Genomic DNA, 13,078 nt, shown 5'->3' with positions numbered 1-13,078 from the left:
TGCGATAGAGCTATAGTAAAGAAAGGATCTGGGTTCCTGATTCAGCCAGTCATTTTATGGGTCAAACCTATCCTGCTATTATATTTACTAGTTTGTATTCCGATTTGGGTCCGTCTTTCAATAAAAACTAACACAGAGTGATTCCAGAGCAGACTGCAGAGAGAATAGCACTCCTCCAAAACCATGCAATGCATCAGGATGCAGGCATTAATCAAACCTGATTCAAATGAAACAAAACGCACATCTTAAATGCACACGGGCATATGGTAAATGAGACGCAGATTAAAAGCACACGTGGCCAAATTAAAGGTCACCTGTAAGTAGATGAAAAGTAATAAAAAAATGCATTTATTGGAACTAGTTGGATTATTTGCCAAGAGGCTGCAAACTGGAACTAAATTTGTAAATTTAGGGTCTGATTCAGAGTTGGGAATAAAGTAAGATAAAGCAAATAAAGGTGCATACACACAACGAATTTGTAACCAACGATTTTCTGTCAGATTTTCCCTTGAAAAAGTGAACGATTTTTTGAAGTGTAATGAACGATTTTTTGAACGATAAATGAATAATGTTCCTTCCCTTAATGAAATCGTCATGTTGGACAGTCTGAAATAAACGATGAACGATAACTACAAACGGGAGTGCACATCCGTGATCATCGTTATAACTCATAAAGTGAATGATTTTTTTTTAACAATTTAATGATAATGACGTCGTTATCGACAAATCGTTAAAAAAATCGTTACATGTATATGCACCTTAACTGTGTACCGAGACAAACCATGTTTCAATACAAAGGGTACAAATACATACTTTTTTGCATGCAGGGTAACTACTGGCAGCTTCTGCATAGAGCCCACAAATGCTGGATAGCTTTATCTTCACACTGCAATTTAGGCCCGTATTCAATTAGTTTCGCGCCCGCAATACATTTTTGCCTGCCGGACTTTTCGACTACATCACGTATTTTAAACGCGGAACTGATCGCGCACGTACCCTATTCAGTTCCAAAAAACGCAACCCAGCGAATGCAAACCAGGCGAAAAGTGCTGTCAGAATTGGGGAATCTGCCTGACACCCCCTAAAAGATGCACTAACATTGGGGATCAATGTACATGCCCCCGAATAGCCCTAATAAAGCTATTTGGGATACTTAAGGTGTGTCAATTTCTTCTAATTAGCGTCTTTACACAAGTGGTGAAGAATGGCATTTAGCAGGTTTTTTTATGAAAATAAGTACTGTCAAATTTGAGGTACTTGAAAATGGGTGCAAGCATGGTTAAAAGTTGCTAAAGTAAACTTTTAAAAAATGCACCTGCAGCAAGCACCTGTAATCCAAAATACACCTCACCCATACTTGCAGTCCCCCCAAAAGTCTATTTCGCTAGTTTTTAAGTTTGTACCCCCACTTTGCACTTTTTCGCCCCATTTTCAAAGTGGTTTCTTTTGGGGATGTTCCTCAACTTTTTTAGGGATTTTTTGACGCAGTTATCCTTTGGGGGGCTGTACCAAGGGTGCTGAGTGGTTTCTCCATCGTTGCACCCCAAAACAGCAATTTTAAACTTTTTTTCTCCACCTATTCATAGACGAATCTTTTTCGCCTAATACATTGCAATGCGTTTTCGCATACGCGAAAAGTGTTTGCAATTGAATACGGAGATAAGTTTCCGCCTGGCGATACTTTTTTGCGGCTAATTGAATAGGGGCCTTAGATGTCAGTTTGGACACACCCCTCCCAAATCTAAATCTCTCTGAACATTTTACATCTGCCCCCAGCTGCAGTGCAGCATGGATTTACCAAGATTCACAGTTACTTGATCTTTTTTACTCCATTCCAAAATCTGAATCAGGCCCTTAATAGACTTTACTTGGACATTTACACTATTTCTCACTTGTTCCAACACATTTTTTGCTACTGCAAACGGCTGAAGGGTTAGCACAATATGAACAGGCAACAGCTTGTATAACCTTGGACGCCTCAAGCTCTTTTATCTTCTCCTCAGCTTCTGTCAACTTCTCCTTTAAAGTCCCAATCTCTTTTTCCATGGGCATCACTACTGAGCGCAGTTTTTCTGCATCCTCTTGGGCCTGTAATCCGAACAAAAGCCATAATTTATTATCCCACAGGAAAATAGTCTAACATGGATCCCCCAATAGTGTAAATACCAGAGCAGTAACTAGACTTTTTGGTGCCCTGTGCCAGAAAGAGTATTGGTGCCCCCCCCCCCCCTATTTTTTAAAATATGGACATAAGACGAGCATCCAAAAAAGGTCCGTGGCTTAACGGGGAAGCGCCAGGCAAGAGATAGGGGAGGCCAGGAGATGCTGGGGAAAACAGAAGAGGAAGCTACAAGTGAGCATGATAATAAACAGAAAATTGACAGGCCCAAACAGCGCCCCCTGCCCTGTGCCATGACACTGGTCGCACCACTCTAGTTACGGCCCTGTAAATAAACTTCAGCAGCCTTCAGTTATTGCAAATAGTATTAGAATATCTAGTGTTTGCTACAGCTACTGTAGCGATACATCACATCTAAAATTTTGCCCTTTAAAAATAATATATGCCCTCCACTTTGAGAGAACACTAATATCTAGGGACTGTGCAAATACCAATCACCAGGCGACTAAAATAATGGACACCAGAGTGTGTGGAAATTGCCTGAGAATAACAGTCCAGCAATCACTATATAAATTACTAATTCATTTTCAATTATGTCTACTGCCATTACTAATTATACAGCTGGAGTTGCTCATGCCAAAAACACTAGTTCTGTCATAACAGTAATTTCCTAGAACTACCTCTGGCTGTGGTAGTAGTAACAGCGCTGAACGTAATATACAGAAGCACCAGATGTCAGAAACCAACTCTAATTAAGCAACAGACAGACGTGAAATGATTTTCATGGGGAACAGGAGGGTTTATTAATTTTATAGGGGTAAAGACTAGCATGTAATGCTTTTCCGGGGGCATAGACTGCTTTAATCATCCATAAGACAGAGACTTGTTATATGTTACTTACACCCTTGTGTAGTTTGTTTAATGAATTAGGTGCAGGCTGTGTATAAGGTGCTGGTAATTTGGGCTATTTTAATTGACCTTCAAATAATTGTTAAAGAAAATATTATGATAAAGTACAATGGTGTTAACTGCCAATGTACATAAATGTAACCCTAATAAATTTGTCTGTAGCTTTTGGATCAGGCTGCCAACATTTAGATACCTTTGTCTAGTTAATCTCATTTTCCTTTCATTTTGAAAATATATTAATACACTACATCCAGCAGTGGCACCTGCCATCTTACCTGAGGGGGGCTGCCACTGCTCCTGGTCCCGGCGCCTGCACAATGAATGTTAGGCACCGAGACTTACGCATGAGTGGTAGTAGCGCCACGCATGCGAATAACACTAGACCAGCTTCTCGGGGCTGCACTGGTAGTAGCCCCAAGAAGCACTGTAGGGCTGCCAGAAAGGCAGAGCAGCGGCTTCCAGCGGAAGCCACTCTCTGCTTATGGCAGCCCGGATTGGCAGTCCCAGAGGGAGGAGACACCTCCAACTGGGGCTGCCTGTCCTGTGCGTGACTGGCAGGTGGCGCTTCCAATAGGAAGCCACCTCCAGTCACAGCGTAGCCAGTGTAGTCACGGACTGCACTGGCTCACTGTAGTGGAGGATATTACTGGGGGGGGCTGCAGCCTCGCAGCCCCTAGGTAAAATCCGTCACTGACTACAACTAAATAAAAATTCTAAAGCAAAAAATTAGTTTAAGCTTGTATTTATTGTCTAAAACAAACAAAATATATAAAATGTTAATACAATTTGTGTTACATATTTTTTAGATGAGAAATAAAACCAATTCAATATTTTCTAAAATTATCAATATACAGAATAATTGAAATTCTTAATATTTTTTTATAATGTATAACATTGCATCAGTATACCAACATTTCATAGACAAGGGAAGAATACTCTCAATTTGCAGGTTCTGAATTAAAGGAGGATACAAAAATTATAGAAAACACGACATTGTTAACATACCGACACTTGGTAGATATGCTAACACTCCCCCTCTCCCTACCCTAACCCTCCCTCTTTGGTGTCTAACCCTAACCTAGTGCCTGAACATAACCTCCCCCTCCCCGCACCCTAAACCTTACCCACTCCCCTTAGTGCCTAACCCTGTGCCTATCCCTAAACCCGAAACCTAACCTAAACCCTCCCCCCAACCCCGTTACTTACCTTTGGCATCCTGATGGTTGGGATTCTGACCGGCGTCAGTATTATGGCACCGGTAGTAACGTAAGCGTCGGCATCCCGAACGTCGGGATACCGAACGCACACCGCCTGTGAGCTTCGTCGTTCACTGTGCTGCACAGCCGATGCCCAAAATATCTGCAGATATATTGGGGCATCGAGCTGTGTGTACGTTGCAGCGGCGGGGAGGGGGGCATGAAACACCCCTGGCCGGCGGGACCCACCCCCCTCCAACACACAGATGATGGTTGTTCAGTGTGTATGAGCAACCATCATCTGCCGATATAGCTACAGAACACTCGATTTGCTGATATATCTGTTCAGTGTGTACCCAGTCAGCTGACGTGGAGAAGTGGAGCACCGATCAGCTTACATTCAGAAAAATAATTTCTTACAGAAAGATAAACTTGTTTCAGAGGTGACAGCTACTCTATAAGGATACAATAAAACTTGCAACTAAACTGTAGCAACATACAACAAAAATATCATGTTCTACTATCTCTCATTATAATGTGAACACCAGAATGTCAACATTGTGAATGTCGTCAGTCTATGTCAGGGTTAGGCTGCGGTGGACATGCAGTCATCGTCAACGCCGATGTTTTGTACCACACCAATATAAATAGTAATACACAATAGTCTTCACCACCACCTAAGAAAGGTCCCTATAGAAGTTGGCTTACTTGAAAGTTACACATAATAGTCAGCCTGGGGACGGCTGTCAAGACCATGTGTGGGGAGCGGGTGCAGGGTTAGCGGCGGTAGTGTAGTAAGTGCGGGGAGCTGGTGCAAGGTAAGCGGCAGCGTGTGCGGGGAGTGGGTGCAGGGTTTGCAGCAGTAGTGTGGACTGTGTGCGAGGAGCGGGTGCAGGGTAAGAGGTAGTGGGAAGCAGGTAGTATTTCACACACAACGAATTTGCCCGTCCGGCAAAAAAAATTGAGTTATGGTAGTCTTACCTTGATAACTCCTTTTCTTCGAGGTCCATAGGGATACCATGGGGCAGAGCAGGCACCAAACAGTTAAAGCTTCAGCTCTCAGGATGCCTTGGGTCTCCTCCATATGTACCCAGCCACTAGCCATAGAACTTCAGTTTAGTTAACAAGCTTCAAGGCAGGAGAAGGAAAGAGGAGAAGGAAGAGCAATCGTACACCAGAAACACTCACACAAAATAAGGGAATCTGTGAGCGAAATAAAAAATTACCCATGCAGCCAGGTGCGTCAGGGTGGGTGCCCTATGCACCCTATGGACCTCAAAGAAAAGGAGTTATCTAGGTAAGTCTATCATAACTCTTATTTTCTTCTTCAGGGTCCATGGGGATCCACAGGGATACCATGGGGATGTCCTAAAGCAGTTCCCCTAGAGCGGGGGGTTGCTCCTGAGCAAAAAGGTGAACTCGTCGCCCAACGGAAGCATCCTCAGAGAAAAAGTATCAAAGGCATAAAACCTAAGAAAAGTGTGGACAGAAGACCACGTGGCTGCCTTACACAATTGTTCAGCAGAGGCACTACGACTAAATTCCCGCGATGGACCTACAGACAGAGTAGAATGTGCTGTCTCCGTGCTTGGGTGGGACAGGGTGATCAGCCTATGTGTACACCTGAGAGATAATCATCTCACCAGAGTCTGTTTGTTAGCTGGCCATCCTCGTTTGTAAAAGCCATATAATACAAAAAAAGAGCATCTGATTTTCTAACAGAGATTGTGCGCTGCACATAAATATGCAGAGCACAAACTACATCCAGAGGGGCTTCACCTACAGGAAGATCTGGAGCCTGAAAAGCTGGAACTACAATTTCTTCATTTACATGAAAAAGGGACACTACCTTAGGAAGGTAACCCTCCCTTGTACAAGGAACAGCGTCATCCTGGTGAAAAATCAAAAATGGAGAGCGACAGGAAAGTGCTGCCAAATCAGAGATTCTGCGAGCAGAAGAGATAGCGAGAAGAAAAAGTGTCTTCGCTGTCAACCACTTACAATCTACAGAGTGTAGAGGTTCAAATGGAGGCGGTTGTAGCCCCTTAAGAACCAAAGACAAATCCCACAGTGCCAACAGTGGAACAAAAGGAGGCTGAACTCGCAGAACTCCTTGGAAAAAAATTCTAATATCTGGTATTGAGGCAATCTTCCTCTGGAACCAGACTCTCTCTGAAACCTGCACTCTCAAAGTAGCCAGGCGGAGACCACAGTCTAGACCTGCCTGGAGAAAAGCCAGTATCCTGGAAATCCTAAACACCTTCGGAGCATACTTTCTGTGGGAACACCATTGAACCTGCCTGGATAAAAGCCAGTATCCTGGAAATCCTAAACACCTTAGGATCATACTTTCTGTGGGAACACCATTGATCAAAAGAATGCCAAACTCTGTAATATATGCTGGCAGAGGCAGGCTTCCGTGCCCTAGGCATCGTTAGAATTACAGAATTGGAAAAACCTTTTGCTCTTAGGATGGAAGATTCAAGAGCCTGTGAAAGCCAGACGAGGTAAGTCCGGATGCTGGCAGGAACCCTGCGTTAGCAGATCCTGCCATAGAGGAAGGGGATACAGACTATCTATTGACAGATTCTGTATGTCGGTGAACCAATGACATCTGGGCCAAGCTGGAGCCACCAGTATTACTATTCCGTAATTCCTGCTTGAATTTCCTGAGAACTCTTGGGAGGAGGGAGATCGGTGAAAGAGATACGCCAGCTAAAAGTCTCATGTTACTGCCAGTGCGTTCACGAAGGTTGCTGATGGGTCTCTGGACCTAGACCCGTACCTGGAGACCTTGTGGTTGTGACGTGATGCCTTGAGATCTATCTCTGGTAGATCCCATTTGTTTACCAGGAGCTGAAACACTCCTGGATGGAGAGACCATTCTCCGGCGTGCATGTCCTGGCGACTTAGAAAGGCTGCTTCCCAATTGAGTACTCCCGGTATGAATATTGCTGAGATGGCCAGAAGATGACGTTCTGCCCAAATCAGAACCCTTGTCACTTCTTGTGCCTCCCTGATGATTGAGGTAGGCCACTGTTGTCGCATTGTCGGACTGGATCTGGACCGGATTGCCCTGGAGCAGGTCCTGTGCCATGACAAGTGCTTTGCATACTGCTTGTAGTTCTAGAATGTTTATTGATAGATGTCCTGTGACGTGCCGTCTCCAGAACTTAAGTGTCTCACATAACTCTATGCATGCTTTCACACACACATATTTCAGAAGTCCGGTGGCCTTGTACAGCCATTGCCAAAAGTTTTGAGAATGACACAAGTATTGGTTCTCACAAAGTTTGCTGCTTCAGTGTTTTTAGACCTTTTTGTCAGATGTTACTATGGTATACTGAAGTAAGTACAAGCATTTCATAAGTGTCAAAGGCTTTTATTGACAATTATATTAAGTTTGTGCAAAGAGTCAATATTTGCAGTGTTGACCCTTCTTTTTCCAAGACCTCTGCAATTCGCTCTGGCATGCTGTCAATCAACTTCTGGGCCACGTACTGACTGATTGCCGCCCATTCTTGCCTAATCAATGCTTGGAGTTTTTCAGAATTTGTGAATTTTTGTTTGTCCACCCGTCTCTTGAGGATTGACCACAAGTTCTCAATGGGATTAAGGTCTTGGGAGTTTCCTGGCCATGGACCCAAAATTTCGATGTTTTGTTCCCAGAGCCACTTAGTTATCACTTTTGCCTTATGGCAAGGTGCTCCATCATGCTGGAAAAGGCAATGTTCGTCACCAAACTCTTGGATGGTTGGGAGAAGTTGCTCTTGGGAGGATGTTTTGGTACCATTCTTTATTCATGGCTGTGTTCTTAGGCAAAATTGTGAGTGAGCCCACTCCCTTGGCTGAGAAGCAACCTGAAATATGAATGGTCTCAGGATGCTTTACTGTTGGCATGACACAGGACTGGCAGCGCTCACCTTTCCTTCACTGGACAAGCATTTTTCCAGATGCCCCAAACAATCTGAAAGCGGATCAGAGAAAATAACTTTACCCCAGTCCTCAGCAGACCAATCCTTGTTCCTTTTGCAGAATATCAGTCTGTCCTTGATATTTTTCCTGGAGAGAAGTGGTTTCTTTGGTGCCCTTCTTGACACCAGGCCATCCTCCAAAAGACTTCGTCTCACTGTGTGTGAAGATGCACTCACACCTGCCTGCTGCCATTCCTGAGCAAGCTCTGAATTGGTGGTGCCCCGATCCCGCAGCTGAATCAACTTTAGGAGACGGCCTTGGCGCTTGCTGGACGTTCTTGGGCGCCCTGAAGTCTTCTTCGCAACTATTGAACCTCTCTCCTTGAAGTTCTTGATGATCCGATAAAAGTTTGATTTAGGTGCAATCTTACTAGCAGCAATATTCTTGCCTGTGAAGCCCTTTTTGTGCAAAGCAATAATGACTGCACGTGTTTCCTTGCAGGTAATGATGGTTAACAGAGGAAGAACAATGATTTCAAGCTCCACCCTCCTTTTAAAGCTTCCAGTCTGTTATTCTAACTCAATCAGCATGACAGAATGATTTCCAGCCTTGTCCTTGTCAACACTCTCACCTGTGTTAACGAGAGAATCGCTGACATGATGTCAGCTGGTCCTTTTGTGGCAGGGCTAAAATGCAGTGGAAATGTTGTTTTTGGGATTAAGTTCATTGTCATGGCAAAAAGGGACTTTGCAATTAATTGCAATTCATCTGAACACTCTTCATGGACATTCTGGAGTATATGCAAATTGCCATCATAAAAACTTAAGCAGCAGACTTTGTGAAAACCAATACTTGTGTCATTCTCAAAACTTTTGGCCATGGCTGTAGTAAATGCTTGTTTAATCCGAATAAAATCCGTTGCATGTGAAAGGAAGTCATATGTCGGTCCATCTGAAAAAAAGTTGTGTGTGAAACTAACCTTAGGGGTAGTACCTGTCCTGTGCCCGGCCAGTACAAGGACACTGTCTACAATACTAGAAGATGAAGAAGAGATCCAGATTAGAAGAACATGCGCTGCTGAAGGTGAGTAATTAAATACTAATTAAGCTAACTGGAAAATTCCAATTGCTCAGTCAGTCAATAGGGTGGGTACTACAGGAGTCCAGAAGCAAGTCCTAACAATTTGGAGGTGCTCGAAAAAATAACTTGAGCACTGAAAAAAACAAAACAAAACCTTGCATAAATTGAATACAAAAAATCTTGCACCTGAAGGAAAAACCCTGCAGGTGCGAGATTTTTGGTAAACTCGCACCTAATTGAATATACTTTTATGGTTGAATTTTATGCTCTTAAATGCTGCACTATGGTTCTTTATTGTTAATTTTTTACATGTTATATGCATGAATTGAAACACTCTAAGGACCTGACAGATTTAAGTAAACTACATAGAACTAAATACAATATGAGACTAAGATTATTGTGCATAGTTGTGCGATTGGACTGCACCAAGTGTTTGCACTATATATTTTCTATTTTTCTGTGCAATTGTTAGTGAGATCCTAAACCTAGTGCATCATAAGCTGCTGTCTGTAGAAGCACTGATTGTGTCATTGTGTAATGTACACTGACTACATGTTACAACTGATCTGCACTGACTAGTGGCCAAGAAATTCAGCAAAAGTGCTGTCTAACTGGATTGTATGGAAGTGAAGACACATTAATAATAACAATACATGAAAAAGTCACACAACATTTTATTAAGATGTAATTTAAATCATTTCTTTTACAAAGCTCCTTATCAAGACTAATACAAATATCTTCAACTAATAACTTTCCTGTGGACACCCAGCCTACCCATATCACTTTGTTACATTTGTTACATTATCATAGGGCTGAAGACATCACTGTCCAATTAAAATGATACCTAAACCTTTTGTTACCATGACTCATTGCAGATATAGGGCGGTATTCAATTCGTTTAGCACCCAAGATACTTTTTTGCCTGCCGGACTTTGCCTACATCACGTATTTTAGCAGCGGAAACATCGCACGTTCCCGAGATTCGCCATGTTCAATTCCAAAACACGCGAAAAACGCAAACCCGCGAATGTAAACTAGGGGAAAAATGCTGTCGGAATTGGTGAAATCAGCCTGACACCCCCTAAAGATGCACTAACATTGGGGATCAATGTACATGTCCCCATATAGCCCTAATAAAAGTTATTTGGGGTACTTAAGGGGTGTCATTTTCTTCTAATTAGCGTCTTTGCACAAGTGGTGAAGAATAGCATAAAGCAGTTTTTTCCAACAAAATAAAGTACTCCTGTCAAATATGGGGTACTTGAAAATGGGTGCAAGCATGGTTTAAAGTCGCTAAAGTCTTAAAAAACTTAAAAAAACGCACCTGAAGCATGCACCTGCAATAAAATAAAAAAAAAACACCTCACCCCTACTTGCAGACCCCTCAAAAGTCTATTCCGCCAGTTCTTAAGTTTGTACCCCGACTTGGAACTTTTTCGGACCCTTTTTCTAAGTCATTTTTTTGGGGTGTTCCTCTAATATTTTTAGGGGTTATTGATGCAGTTATCCTTTGGGGGGCTATCCCAAGGGTGCAGAGTGGTTTCCCCACCTTTGCACCCCATAATAGCGATTTTGCACTTTTTTTCTCCACCTATTCATAGGCAAATCTTTTTTGCCTAATACACTGCATTGCGTTTTTGCGTACGTGAAAAGCGAATGGAATTGAATACGGCTATACTTTTCCGACAGGCGAAAAGTCGCAGTCGGCGATACTTTTTCACAGATCTCGGCTTTTCGCACCTAATTGAATACGGCCCATAGATGTAAATGTCACAATATTGCAGCATCTAATACCCAGTATATGAAGAGACATGAGTATGTTAGCAACCAAAATGGATTAGACATTTTTTTTTTTTACTTTAAATCTGTTGATCATTCAGGTTGCACTATTTATTTGTATGTAGACATGAATGCTTCCATTTCCTAAACAGGGCATGACACTACACAGGTTTGTTCAAAATATATTTATCCTCCACTCTATGGAGTAAATTTATTAAAGGGGGGTATCCACTTAGCAATTTAACCAAGCGATTGCACGATAACGACGTCGTTATCGTTCAATCGCTTGCAAATCGCGCATGCATCGGGCATGTTTTGGTCAGATTCAGCATGTGCGGGGATGAGGGTTGTGCCGGGACTGAACTAGTGAACTTTCAGTCTAGGCACCTCACTAGATATACAAACGAGAGCACGATTGCAATGTCGCAATTGTGCTCGTTTGTATATCTATAAGTGGATACCCGCCTTTAGAATTGGGATTGACACGATTTGCAAAGTGATTCATGTCGGTATAAATCGTTGGAACTCGGGTGATTTTTTTCCTCTTTTTTTCCCCCAAATTTGCCAACAGGCGATTTGAAGCTTAACGAATTTACTGATGGTGATGTAGGTCGAGATTCTGAGGTGATTTATAAGCAAGCTTGAGTGATTTATGTTACCCGAGATTGCAGTGATTTCCCTCTGCACAACTCTCCCTAGCAAGCAGCCTGCACATATCAGTGAGATGTGTGTAAGCTGCTTATGTTGTATCTGTAAAAAAAACGGGTTAATGTTTAAAAATAAAAATGACGTGAGGTTCCCCCCTCCCCCTCAAAAAAGTCTAACAAGCCAGTCCTGGCTCTTAAAATTACAGAAATTTTTTTTTGTAGGGCTCCACTGTAATTTAAGAACCAGCACGAGGCAGCTGGGACAGAGCTGGTTTTAAATATAGGGAGGAAAAAATGGCGTGAGGTTACCCCTATATTTAAAACCAGCTCCGGACCCCTTCTAGCGGGGGACTGACGCCACAGCCAGGGGTGCCCTTTCACACAACTACTGAAATTTGAATTATGGGTAAAATGCTTCTAGCCAATGATTGACAAATTTGTATCCTGCAATATTTTTGAGATGATTACAATTAAAGGAGAAGTTCATGTAAAGCTGGTCATACACTGCATGATTATTGTTCCACCCAGCCAACTAGTTAACAGGTTGGAACGATAATCGTGCAGGGTATGAAAGTATACAATAATAATCTGCTTACCAAAAAACACACAAAAACAGGTCCAAAAACGGTAATTCCAAGATGTTTGTTAAATCAAACATGGTTAATTTAACCAACCCTACCACTCAACGACCTTTCCAGTGCGCAGAAGCAGTATCTGTATGTTGAAAAAACTAGAAAGAAACAAACAAAAAAAAAAAGTGTGGGGGGTCACCATGAAATCATGATTTCACCAGCCCAGGCTGGCAAAACCCAGTGATGGTTATCCTGAAATGAGGGGGACATTACAACACTTTTTAAACTAATTTGGGGGTAATCAGCACTAGACTGGAAGACATTGTCCGCCTACTTCTGTAACAACAGAAAATTGTTCAGGTGTATAAAGTTGTTCAGTTGACTGGACTGATAAAAAAAAGATGGATCCTGCAGTAGATTCGTTGGATGAAAAGTTGAGTGCCCACATGTTGCATTATCCGTATGCATTTAGGCATCCCACCTAGCAAAGGTCAAGTCTCTCTGTATGTCTGCAAAAACACAATATATCTTAAAACTATGCACACCTTTTTCATGTCATTTTCCAGATTTTCCTCTTGTTGGCCTTCAGAAAGACGCCTCCTGAGCTCTGCAATCTCCCTTTCCACAGACTCCCTGTACTGTCCCCACTGTCCACGCTCCTGCTCCAATCTGCGATGAAACTGAAGTTCATACTCGCGCAGTGTGTCTAGGAGGTAATAAAAAACGCTACTGATAGCACTATTTGCATTCATTTTAAAGGTAAGAAAAACAGTTGAGTTGAAGAAAACATGGAATGTTCCTTACATCATAATATTGTATATTATGGAGACGTGCTAGGCACATCATGTTGTCATCATGTCC

The 13,078-nt window shown here is 42.4% G+C and overlaps 1 protein-coding gene across 1 annotated transcript in view; it reads right to left on the bottom strand.

The window, feature by feature from the left end:
• RABEP1 (rabaptin, RAB GTPase binding effector protein 1) overlaps positions 1 to 13,078 on the bottom strand; it is a 134,551-nt gene that overhangs the window by 68,357 nt on the left and 53,116 nt on the right. Inside the window, exons 4-5 of the mRNA XM_088456104.1 lie at positions 12,763 to 12,923; positions 1,969 to 2,088 (exon numbers count right to left, since the gene is read on the bottom strand). Coding sequence (XP_088312230.1) covers positions 1,969 to 2,088; positions 12,763 to 12,923 — 281 coding nt within the window. The remainder of the gene's footprint in view (positions 1 to 1,968; positions 2,089 to 12,762; positions 12,924 to 13,078) is intronic.

The sequence above is a fragment of the Taudactylus pleione genome, unplaced genomic scaffold, assembly GCF_031769625.1.
Source record: "Taudactylus pleione unplaced genomic scaffold, aTauple2 ptg000687l, whole genome shotgun sequence".
Lineage (NCBI taxonomy): Eukaryota > Metazoa > Chordata > Amphibia > Anura > Myobatrachidae > Taudactylus > Taudactylus pleione.
This window is presented reverse-complemented; position numbering and strand designations above follow the sequence as displayed.